Below are 13,254 nucleotides of genomic sequence, written 5' to 3' on the forward strand. Positions count from 1 at the left end.
CATTTAAAAGATCAATGTTTATATGTCTTGATCAGGATATTTTCCACTGGATATAATCAACCTAAAGGTGAACCTATCCATGAAAAAGAGGAGAATATTGTACAACTATGATAGTACATTTATTTCAGTTTATATCAACTTTCTTATATTACAAAATATTATTACAATAATTTTACATATATAACTCATACAGTGTTATGAATAGTTCCAATAAATTAACACTATATACATGGCATCAATGCAGCATTTTAGTCCTTTGTGTAGTACTGTATCCAATATATTTTTGTATGTCTAGATCCCATTGCTTGGTTTCTCATCTAACTCAAGCCCTGAATTTATTTCTCCATTATGTGATTCTGGTTCAGTTTCTTCACCTTTATTAACCGTTTTGTCTTCAGTAAAATACACGAGCAGTCGATATCCTGAGAGAGTGTATGAAAAAATACAATGTTTTGAATGTCATTTGTTACAATGCATACATAAAATGAAATCAGATAATGGACATTTTATGGAAAAGTCCATTTCAATAATAAATCATTCTATACATTAATAATCGTCGTTCTGTACAATGAACCCCAACAACAATCTCCCAAATCAAAAGAACTTATATTAAAGCTGTTTTCCTGCCAAACAAGTTAGGCCTTATCCACTGACTTGCTGATCAGTGGGGGTCTCAGTTATGAGAACAGGGGGTATGATAGGGTACAAGGTACCCCCGTCGGATCCCTCATCGCTCCCCGAGAGGAATGGAGCAGGCGGCTGTGCATGTCTGTTCTGCTCCATTCATCTCTATTCATATCTTTGTAGCTGATGGAGATTACAGCGTTTGTCCGCTCCATTCATCTCGGGGTCAATCAGGGGTCCAACAGAGGTACCCCAGCCCCCCATTGTTTGGTGGGAAACCTCTTTAAGGGAAAAAAAATGACACCTTTTTAAAGTCTTACTGTTCTACAGTTATTTACAATGTATAGTAAAATATGGAAGTTCAGATGAGTTCTGAATGTACCACCAGGTTAGTGATGTAGGAGTTTTCATCTACAGGTTGCAGCTCTGTAAAACTCTTCTGTAAATCTGTAGATGCCATTTTAGGGCACTATAGCTGTTACTACATACTGCAAAGTAAGGATGCTATGACTTATTTGTGTTCTGTGTGATACATACTGTAGGTACACGATGAACACTATTCTATATGCAATATATACTAAATTCTATTGCTAACAAAGTTTATTGATCCTATATCCTGTAGTCATCCAGTCCACTAAATCCTGTTAATACACGAAAACAATATTTTGTTTTTGCAATAACCAGGTAATGTAGTTTCATGGATTATTTTAATATACCTTTCAGCAGGAAAATGAGACAATATATAGATCATTACAAGGGGAGGTAGTAATGACTCACCTATTAGTAGCAAAACTGCAAAGAGGATCTGGAAAATGCTGTAGATAAGTGGGAAGGTGAACATCAGGCTAAGCTGTTCTGGAGTAAAAGAAAGCTGGATAATTGTAGTACAGAGTTGAGTATTTTGCATTCCTGTTTCCAGTGAGACGGTGCGGCATCTAAGGAGGAAAAAAACACAAGAAGGAAACTTGTCATATAATAGAGCAAAAGGAGTTAACATATAGTTTTATGAGAAACGATTCAGTAAAACTTGAAACTTGGGATAGAACCAAACTGCAGAGCTCAGCTTTGCAGCAGACTTTGCAGGTTTGGGATCCATGTTCAGCTGAACCCTCCCCCACCTCCGCCATTAATGCCTGTGATCGCTGCATTAATTCTATAAATGCTGCTGGCAAGGTCACTAATGGCATTTAAATGGCTCCCATTGTCGACATCAGGAGTGTTGGTCCTCCCCAAAATGGAGGTGTGCAGGGCTGCCAACGTGTTACTAGGCTGCAGGAATTAATCAACAGCTTTTAAATAGTTAATGTCTGGTAATCATTGACTCCTTTGCACAAAAAAGGCAAACGTTTGATTCACTTACACAAAGAAACTTCCAAGCAGCACAGATACAAACTCTAATATGGGTGGGTGCATGCCAATCCAAGCAAACCGAGCAAACATGGTTCGCATTCCACAAAAGATTATAAAAAAGTGTAGGCGTTTTATTCCAAATGCTATGTTTTGGTAAAAAGCCTTTTTCCGGCATTTTAATTTGACAAAAAAGGTGAGTACAATATATACTTGAGTATAAGCCTGGTTTTTCAGCACAAAAAAAATGTGCTGAAAACCCAAACTCATCTTGTACTCGAGTAAAAAAAAACAAAAAAAAAACTCACCTTTCTGGCTTCCCCCGCTGCTGGCTATATACAGGGGCAGGGGGCTGGCTATATACTGGGGGATATGGGCAGGCAGGCTATATACTGGGGGGCAGGTGCTGGCTAAATACTATGGGGCAGAGTCCGGCAGGTTATGTACTGGGGAGGCTGTGACCAATGCATTTCCCAACCTCGGCTTATACTCGAGTCAACAGGTTTTCCCAGATTTTGTGGTAAAATTAGGGGCCTTGGCTTATACTTGGGTTGGCTTATACTCGAGTATATACAGTATTTAAAGGCAATCAATTGGTCACATGACCTAGATATACAAGACCCCTTCTCCATTTTGTATGTATGGAGAGGGGTGTGGTATAGCTAGGTCATGTGACCAATTTATTGCCTTTAAATTCTCAATACCATAAAAAGAACCAGAGCGGCAAAAGATTTCTATATAAACAAATATGTAATATTCTTTATTGAAAGTACATAAACAATACATGTATAACCCTCAAATGGGAAAAAAAACAGTATATGGGGGACACAAGTAGCCCCTGTAGTCCCCCATATACTGTTTTTTTTTCCCATTTGAGGGTTATACATGTATTGTTTATGTACTTTCAATAAAGAATATTACATATTTGTTTATATAGAAATCTTTTGCCGCTCTGGTTCTTTTTATGGTATTTTGAGTATATTGTTGGAGAGGCCGTATATATAGGGGTATTTTTTGGTTTTGCCTTTAAATTCTCACCTATTTTGCTTATTAGCTGAAACGTAGCGTTTGGAATAAAATATCTACACTTTTCTACATTTTTTGTGACCTGGAGTGCTGTCTATTTTTTCTTTGGAGATTTTATTCACTTAGTTATGTTAAGTGATTTATAGTACATCCTTTACAACAAAATTAGGTATCAAACTGTTACTCTGAATGTCCTATGCTTAGCCTGTAATTGGACGCCTGCTTTTTTCCCTGCTTCTCTGATGGTCAGCGTTTGATACATGTGGCATTTTAGGAGTTAAGCTTTACCATTAAGTTTGTGACTTTTTGTCACAAAAAGACCCCACAAAAATCAATCAACTGTAATCTGTTTCCAGCTCCTGGTGGCGACTGTGTGTGTGTTTTTGCACTATAATATGCCACTTACAAAAACATCTAGAATTAGGTGGTAACTCAAGCAACTCTGTAGATGACTGGACTAAGGTTTAATTTGAAGGTAGACTGTCTTAGGTCCAAAAAAGGCAAACATTTACGACTGCACCCCAAAAAGTTGCAAACATGAGAAAAAGAAGCAAAATAATGAAACTTCCTCAATGCCTTCAGAATAGAATTTTTTTTTTATGGTGACAGGTTCACTTTGATAACCTTTAAAATACATTGTACTACGACAGAGCATCATTAATAGGTTTTTATACTAAATATATCTACCAGTTACTAGTATGTAAATACATTCAGTAGCTCTTATATAGTAATATATTTATATTGGACACTAGAGCTTCCAAGATTTAAAGAAAACCTGTTGTTTTTGCAAAATCTCACATTGTCAACACTACACGGGGGCAGGGCTGTATTTACAAGTCATTTTGCCCCAAGCCTGGGCATGCCCTCATTAGAAGCACATATACACAAATATCTCTATCTCCTAGTGATATTTATCAACTGTGATTCCATTGCTCGCATCCCATTTCTAAAGAATATTAAAAAGTATACCGGCAGTCCCCGGGTTTCGTACAAGACTGGTTCTTTAGGTTTGTTCTTAAGTTGAATATGTATGTCGGAACAAGTATATATTAGAATTGTAACTACAGACAAATTTTTTTTGTCTCAGTGACAATTGGATGTTCGCATTGTATGCTGTCCTGGGACCAAGGATTATCAATAAGTTTTCATTACAAACAACCTACAGCTGATCATTGCAGCCTGGGACTCTAGTAAAGCATCCAGGGAGCTTCACCAGAGGTCATAGTGGGCAGAAAGGTTCATCTGTAACAAGGGGTAGTCGGGGGTCGCCCTATGCCTCACCCCAATATACTATAACCCCCTGTGCTGCTACTTCTATTTACTTTCCACTTGATTTGCCACATCACTTACTCCAATAAACCATTGTCCACATTCCTATATACTACATTTCCCTATAGTCTCACTCTTAAAGACATTTAAAAAGTTTGTTTCACAACCTGCATCAACCCTTTCTTTTCATGATTTGAGGTTGGTTAACCCCTTAGGGACGTGGCCCTTTTTCGTTTTTGCATTTTAATTTTTCACTCCCCACCTTCAAAAATCTGTAACTATTTTATTTCTCCATGTAAAGAGCTCTGTTTGGGCTTGTTTTCTGCGTAACAAATTGCACTTCATAGTGATGGTATTTATTAAGCGGGAAAATTTCAGAATGCAGTGAAAATGATGAAAAACGCATTTGCGCCGTTTTCTTGTGGGCTTGGATTTACAGCTTTCACTGAGCGCCCCAAATCACATGTCTATTTTATTCTTTGGTTCGGTACGATCACTAGGATACCAAATTCGTACCAAAATTTATAATGTTTTCATACACTTAAAAAAATTAAAACCTTGTGTACAAAAAAAAATTCTTCATTTGGCCATGTTCTGGCACTAATAACTTTTTCATACTTCAGTGCACGGAGCTGTGGGTGGTGTCATTTTTTGCCACTTTTGATGACGTTTTTAATGCTATCATTTTGAGGACTGTATGGGCTATTGATCACTTTTTATAGAATTTTTTATATTTTTCAAAATGGCAAAAAAGTGCCATTTTTGACTTTGGGCGCCAATTTCCGTTACAGGGTTAAATGTTGGAAAAATTCGCTAATATATTTTGATAGATCGGACATTTTGGGACGCGATGATACCTAAAGTGTTTATGATTTTTACTGTTTATTTATATTTACACTCACCGGCCACTTTATTAGATACACCTGTCCAACTGCTCGTTAACACTTAATTTCTAATCAGCCAATCACATAGCAGCAACTCAGTGCATTTAGGCATGTAAACATGCTCAAGACAATCTCCTGCAGTTCTCCTGCCTTGTTGATGCGAGAGGTCAGAGGAGAATGGACAGACTGGTTCGAGCTGATAGAAAGGCAACAGTGACTCAAATCGCCACCGGTTACAACCAAGGTAGGCAGAAGAGCATCTCTGAACGCACAGTACGTCGAACTTTGAGGCAGATGGGCTACAGCAGCAAAAGACCACACCGGGTGCCACTCCTTTCAGCTAAGAATAGGAAACTGAGACTATAATTTGCACAAGCTCATTGAAATTGGACAGTAGAAGATTGGAAAAACGTTGCCTGGTCTGATGAGTCTCGATGTCTGCTGCGACATTCGGATGGTAGGGTCAGAATTTGGCGTCAACAACATGAAAGCATGGATCCATCCTGCCTTGTATCAACGGTTCAGGCTGGTGGTGGTGGTGTCATGGTGTGGGGAATATTTTCTTGGCACTCTTTGGGCCCCTTGGTACCAATTGAGCATCGTTGCAACGCCACAGCAATATTGTTGCTGACCATGTCCATCCCTTTATGACCACAATGTACCCAACATCTGATGGCTACTTTCAGCAGGATAATGCGCCATGTCATAAATCTGGAATCATCTCAGACTGGTTTCTTGAACATGACAATGAGTTCACTGTACTCAAATGGCCTCCACAGTCACCAGATCTCAATCCAATAGAGCATCTTTGGGATGTGGTGGAACGGGAGATTCGCATCATGGATGTGCAGCTGACAAATCTGCGGCAACTGTGTGATGCCATCATGTCAATAAGGACCAAAGTCTCTGAGGAATGCTTCCAGCACCTTGTTGAATCTATGCCACGAAGAATTGAGGCAGTTCTGAAGGCAAAAGGGGGTCCAACCCGTTACTAGCATGGTGTACCTAATAAAGTGGTAATCAGCCCAAGGCAAAGGATAAGAGTTAAACATTTTTCAAAAATTAGGATACCCCTCTGTAACTGGATGCCCTAGGCACAGGCCCTCAAGTGCCTAATGGAAAATACAGCCAACTGTTACCTACAGCCACCTAAGAAGTAACAAAGGAACTGCACAACAAAGAGATAGACAGGTGCTACATACCTGCTCCATGTCTGATTAGATAGGTAAGCCAAGAAGAAGCCAAAAACAAAACCGGCAGCAGGAAAAACTGTTCCTAAAATCCACAACTTAGGGGCAATATCCCATGATCCTTTGTAAAGAACTCCACCTATCACAGCTATAAGTACAATAAGGATACCTCCAGTAATGGATCCTATCTGTAAACAAAATAGCATTGTTAATTTAGAGTAAGGAGCATTTTTACAGATTTTGCAATAAGTTGATAAGAAACTGTGTTTGAGAGAACTCCAGAACTTGAAGCACAGAATACAATATTTTTGGAGAATAAGACACTTAGCTTAAGTGGGCGTCTGACCACTAGGATTCCATTGATGGGCATGGGTCCTGTTCTCCAAAATTAATAGGACCCAGGCTGTGCCCTGCTGTTCCATTCTTTTTGATCGAGTCTACCAATTACACTAAACCTATGGTCATTATTTACACACCTTAAGAATCTTTTTGGCTACTCGTGGCCACTTGTAATTCACAAAAATTCCAAATCCAACTGGAACAACAAGGGACACTAACGCAATACCTGTAAGAAAGAATGTGGTCAATGTTATACTATTATACAAAAAAAGGAATATTGAAGCATGTTATATGTAATAATGTAAATGCCAAAGCCTATGCGTTTTGTTGCCACTAAGTATTTATGATGATAAATAACTGTTCATAACTGTTATATGCTGGGAGCTTTCCTTGTGCATATGCTAAATGTATACATAAAATGGTGTAAATGCAGCCTTAGACTCCTTTCCCTTTTGCTGTATGGGGCGTATATCCGGAAGCAAGTTTGAGGCTGGATATACTACCCCATAGACATCTAAAGGCGCTCGGTAGAGGTTCAGTGCCACACTGTACCAGAAAAGATATAGCATCCTTTCTCCTCTCCAGCACAGGCAAGCATATATTAGGTGTGGACGTAGCCTTAGGGTATGTTCAAATACCTATGACCTACAAACATGCAAGATTTCTGGCTCTCACAGACATGTAACTTCTTCTTTAAGAGGCTTCTCTGTCTTTCACTCATAAACTGTAGTAATGGCACCTGTTTAAACTTGTTATCCATATAGAAAACACCTGTCCATGACCTCAAACAGTCACACTCCAAACTCCATTACGGTGAAGACCAAAGAGCTGTCACCAGAAACAAAATTGTAGACCTGCACCAGACTGGGAAGACTGAATCTGCAATAGGCAAGCAGCTTGGTGTGAAGAAATTAACTGTGGGAGCAATAATTAAAAAATGGAAGACATACAAGACCACTCATAAACTCTCTCGATCAGGGGCTCCATGCAAGATGTCACCCTGTGAGGTCAAAATGATCACAAGAATGGTGGGCACCAAAACCACACGACGGGACCTAGTGAATAACCTGCAGAAAGTTGGGACCAACGTAACAAAGGCTACCGTTGAAAACACACTATGCTGCCAGGGACTCAGAACCTGCAGTACCAGATGTGTCCCCCTGCTTAAACCAGTCCATATACATGCCCCTCTGAAGTTTTCTAGAGTGAAATTGGCTGTTCTAGAACAGTATATGGTCAGATGAAACCAAAGTAGAAATGTTTGGTAGAAACACAACGCATTGTATTTAGAGGAGAGTGAATGCTGAGTTGCATTTAAAGAACACCATAGCTAATGTGAAACATGGGGGTGGCAACATCTAGGGCAGGGGTCGGGAACCTATGGCTCACGAGCCAGATGTGGCTCTTATGATGGCCGCATCTGGCTCACAGCCAGCGCTGCATCCAGAGATCGCATTAATGCTACTACATGCGTCATGAACCTGGCCACACTGCAGACACTACATTACTGCAGGTGACGGCCGGAATGGATGGTCTTGTGACCAGAGCCAGTAATTGTGTACATACTGATGATGCTCTGGTCACATGACCAAACACTAAGGGCCACTGACAGAAAAATTCCTCTAGCAGTCACTTAGTGTTCCTCCCTAAGAGCTTGCAATGCAGGACATCTTGTCCAGCACTCTGGCTTCTTCTTTCTTCTGCGCATGCCTGAAAGATGGCACTCTCACATCATCAGGTGGGAAGAAGCCAGATCCAGGCATGCACTGTTTTGGTCCAGTGGTGGCTTAGTACAGTAGCGAGGAACACTCCTTGCTGTACTAATGTCAGCTGGAGCGATTGTTCTGTCAGTGTCCCTTTAAACATATTGTACGGCTCTCACACAATTATATTTTTAAATATATGGTGCTTATAGCTCTCTCAACCAAAAAGGTTCCTGACCTGATCTAGGGGGCAGCAAGCTTTAGGCCTGTTTCTCTGCAAAGGGACCAGGACGACTGATCCGTGTACATGAAAGAATGAACGGGGCCATGTATTGTGAGATTTTGAGTGCAAACCTCCAGCAAACGCATTGAAGATGAAACCTAGCTGGGTCTTTCAGCATGACAATGATCCCAATCACACCACCAAGGCAACAAAGGAGGGGCTTCATAAGAAGCATTTCAAGGTCCTGGAGTGGCCTAGCCAGTCTCCAGATCCTCCAACAAAAAAAAACTGCTCTAGTTCCACAATAGTTTGCATATAAATTCTTTAAAAATCAGATAATGTGATTTCTGCATTTGTTTTCTCATTTTGTCTCTCATAGTTGAGGTCTACCTATGATGTCAATTACAGGCCTCTTTAATCTTTTTAAGTGGGAGAATGTGCACAATTGGTGGCTGACTAAATTCTTTTTCCCTACTGTACTTATGCTTATAAACTATATGAGATATATAAAAAAATTTGAAGGCTGTACATGGACTGATTGGTTGACTACCTTCCAACAGGTGGCGATAGGTGCAAAGTTTTTGCATTTGAAAAGAGTATGAAGAGAATACATAACATTACCTATCTATCTATATCAAGAAAGGTTTGTAGCAGCACATTAAAATAACATCTATGCATTAAAGGTTTTGTCAGGTTAGTTGGTATTTGGATATGAATACCCAGATGGGAATTTTTTTTAGCTTAGGCACTTGTTTAGCACTTAATACCTTTAATGCATATATGTACTCTAAATATGATACATGTGATGAATGGCAAGATCCACTATGAATATTACATATGTACTAGAACTTTATTGTTAAATTACATAATAAGGGTACATGCCCGCATACCGACGTGTGCTGGAGAGGAGGAGGAGGTGACCCCTCCTCCCTCCGTAGAAAACAGCGGCGCACGGCCGCACACTCGCAAAAAGATAGAGCATCTATCTATCTATCTATCTATCTATCTATCTATCTATCTATCTATCTATCTGTCTATCTTTTATAGACAGTGCCATTGCTGCTTCTATTTCAGCTGCCAGTCACAAAGGAGCTGATGGACAATCTTTTAGTTGATTTTCACTTCTTTCACAATATATCATCAAACTCTACTGTTCTGCTAGTACAAGTCTTCTGCTTGTCAAACGTGCCTGTTGTGTCTTTGAAGCTGAAGTACACTTCAGAGGGTGCAAGTAAAACTGCATTTTTTTGTTACATAGGCAGATGTGTCTTATTTTAAATAATGAAATCAACTCTTATGCATATGGGATAAATAATATCTGATATTATATTGTATAAACCACTTACCAATACTGTCATAAGGAATAATGATAGAACTGGAATCAACCCATCTTTTAGTATACAGGAAGAGGCATAGCGGCATCATGCCTAATGCAAGTAGTGTGGAGCAAGTTGTCATGCTTATACTGCAAAACAAATCAATAACCGGTGATATTTAGCATACATGGCATCTATTAAAACCAAATGTATAATAATAGCCAGACAACAGAGCAAAAACACATGGAGAAAATCTGATTTTGCACTGTAGCCTGTTCATGCAATGCATTGGCCTGTGTCAGCGATTGTAGACAGCTGCAAAAATCATACACAGGGAATGCTGGTAAATGTATAACATCAAATACATATAACATTTTAGATTCTTTTTTTCTCAGTGTAACTAAGTAATGAACCAAACCAAATTCTACTTTTCTATTCATTCTACATCTTAAATCTAAATATTCAATGACTTTATTATTTCTTAAAAATCTCTAGATCCATTGTTCTTTTTTATGCAATCCAGGTTTAATATTACCATAGGACGGTGTATTATGACAGTATGGCTTCACGTAAATGACCATAATATTACTCCATACATCCCAAAAGACGCTGTTATTAAAAACAGGTTACCAAGAATGAACAAGGCAAGAATGCAAAATACTGCATGGTAACTATGGCCTAAATATGCCAGTCACTAAGGAGTATTTATCTTTATTTATTTTTTACATGTTATTAATATATGCTGAGTTTCTAGTTGACAAATGGAATAGCATTTGTGTCTCAGTGTTAGCTCTTATTATTATGGACATCCAGCTGTAAAATCTCCCTTATATAAGGCAGCTCATAAAGCTGACATATTCACTTTAGAAGCAACAGAACCTGAGTTGGTAGTTTGAAGGGAGTCTAAAAGGGCAATGTATCATATGCTGGCGTATGGTGCACCATTGCATGATGGTCTCCTTTACCCCCCCCCCCCTCTCCCCTGTATGTTCCATATCTATCAGGATATCTATCAGCCTCCAGAAAATCCAGTATCCAGTAGCAAAGGCTATAGGTATTGTGTAAGGCTGGGGCATCAGCGCTTACTCCACCACTGGGCATGCACCCTCACACCCCTCCATACCACTTGGCATGAAGGTGGTGTGAGCGGGGAAATAAGAGCAATTCCTTTCACACATCATAAAAATGGCGCAGAAGCCCTGTTAAATCCCCCGTAAGTGTATTTTTACAAGTTAGATTCAAATTTGAAAAGTATTTATGCATCAGAAGTATAGGGGTCTTATAAATCATGAAAATATGAAAATAATTTCTAGATTGTACTATTCCCCTAAAATTATTAATTATTTCAAAAATCTAAGGGTGTCAAGTGTCTTAATTGTGAGCAAAGCAATGCTGACTTTCTACATATGGTTTGGAATTGTAGGGAGGTGATTAAATTCTGGGAATGAATTCATGCTGAAAAGTGTAAGATGCTGAGCATTGATATCCCCAATACCCCAGAGGTATTGGTATTAAGTAGTATAGATGAAATAAAGTGCTGTTGCTATGAAAAATGTTGGATCTCAACAGCATTATATGTGGCTAGACATTTGTTAATAGCTGGGTGAAATGAAATGTATTGAGTTGCCTAATCAATCCATTGTATCTCTATCTATTTAATTAAGAAAAAGGAGAAAACACTGAATTAACAATGGGTGAGAAATGTGTTAATAGACTATATTTTCATAAAAACTAAGGTTCTAGTACCCAGATTACATTACATCCACACAATTTCCAATTTAGTAACACACAGGGGCGTAACTACATCGGTAGCAGCCATAGCAGCCGCTATGGGGCCCACAGTGTCAGGGGGCCCCGTCATCCGACCAGACACAATAAAGACAGGAGGATGTGTACCATTATATCTATATTGTACTGCACATGTCCAGCATAATATGTTTATAACATATACTGTGATGTATATATACAGTATCTGTGATGTGTATATGGTGTCTGTATACACTGTATATGAGTATGTTGCATATGGCACTGTATGTATGTGTATATGCACATGAGTGTATTTATATGTGAATAAAATAATCATAAACATTTCATTTTTTCTTACACCAATGTTTATAAGTAAAGTACAGAAATAGCATGTAAATAACACAGAACAATTGTAGACATTTTAGTCTTATTTCTATTTTCACCAAGGGCCAATAAGAATGGGGGGGGGGGGTACTCCTTGCTTACAACACTTTAGTAGGGGGAGTACAGCAAATGAAAAAAAATTAAGATGTTTCGATAAAATCACAATATAATTCAATATAGATCACATCAAAATCCAGAAAGAACTACAGTAATAAATTTCCATCTATATCTGTATCTTACCTTAGATCCATGTCTCCATCTACCCAGTATGCCAGGATGTTGGAACCAGTTCCACCAGGACAGCAGCCCATGATTATAACTACTACAGCTTGAACTGGATGAATGTCAAATGCCAGAGACAGCACAAAAGCAGTAAGGGGCATTATCCCAAACTGACATAGGAATCCAACTGCTATGCCCCAGGGCCGTTTAATATGACCCCAGAACTTCTTTACCTCCACAGTGCAGCCCATTGAGAACATGACCAGAGCTAACATGATTGTGATGACAGTACTTAACACAGTGTTTAGAATACGATTGAAATTGTCGGGGGGCAATACACAGGAGGTTCCATTACAAATGACCGCGTTTTCAGGACATGTAAGCTCACTGTGTAGAATGCGAGATTCTAAAATAATGTGGTCTTCCATTCTGATTGTCAGAAAAAAATACTACCGGTAATAGGGAAATTTGTTAAACAGAACTAAATACGATCCATTGAGGCTTGTTACTTCAGTTTGACTATAGGATTTGTCTGCTAAATCTTGTATTTAAAGAGGATCAAAAGCAATAAAAAGTTGTAAATACTTTTGTGGCGTTGTGTTGGTCCATGGCCAGTTCCAGTGTCTCCAATCGTACTGTAAGAAGTGTTCTAGTCATAAAATTCCATGATTGCATATATTTTAACCTTTATGGCTTAGGATTAGGGTTAAGCAGTTATTTATTTTCTTACAACCTTTTATTATGTCAGCTATGCAGGTCTATGACCTGTCTGGCACAGATATTTAAGCACATATCTTATATATTGCATCATCATTTAAGGCTGTTTTCACACAACCTATTCCATGTACCTTATCGAATGTTACCATTTATCAGTTTTGTAGCAGAAATTAATGAAACATAGAGCGTAGCAATAATTGTCCTGGAAATTGGTGCATAACCCCCTCTAGTCTTCTAAAACAATGATTTTACTGTGAAGTAAAT

The 13,254-nt window shown here is 38.8% G+C and overlaps 1 protein-coding gene across 1 annotated transcript; it reads right to left on the reverse strand.

The window, feature by feature from the left end:
- Nucleotides 1–215: 215 nt before the first annotated feature.
- Nucleotides 216–12,701, reverse strand: LOC140117040 (ileal sodium/bile acid cotransporter-like). Its single transcript, XM_072133472.1, has 6 exons — nucleotides 12,292–12,701; nucleotides 9,952–10,070; nucleotides 6,817–6,905; nucleotides 6,353–6,528; nucleotides 1,402–1,559; nucleotides 216–422 (listed from the first exon to the last, which is right to left on the reverse strand). The coding sequence occupies exons 1-6, from the start codon at nucleotides 12,699–12,701 to the stop codon at nucleotides 292–294; spliced, it is 1,083 nt and encodes a 360-aa protein (XP_071989573.1). The 3' UTR covers nucleotides 216–291.
- Nucleotides 12,702–13,254: the final 553 nt, after the last annotated feature.

Source organism: Engystomops pustulosus, chromosome 2, assembly GCF_040894005.1.
Source record: "Engystomops pustulosus chromosome 2, aEngPut4.maternal, whole genome shotgun sequence".
Lineage (NCBI taxonomy): Eukaryota > Metazoa > Chordata > Amphibia > Anura > Leptodactylidae > Engystomops > Engystomops pustulosus.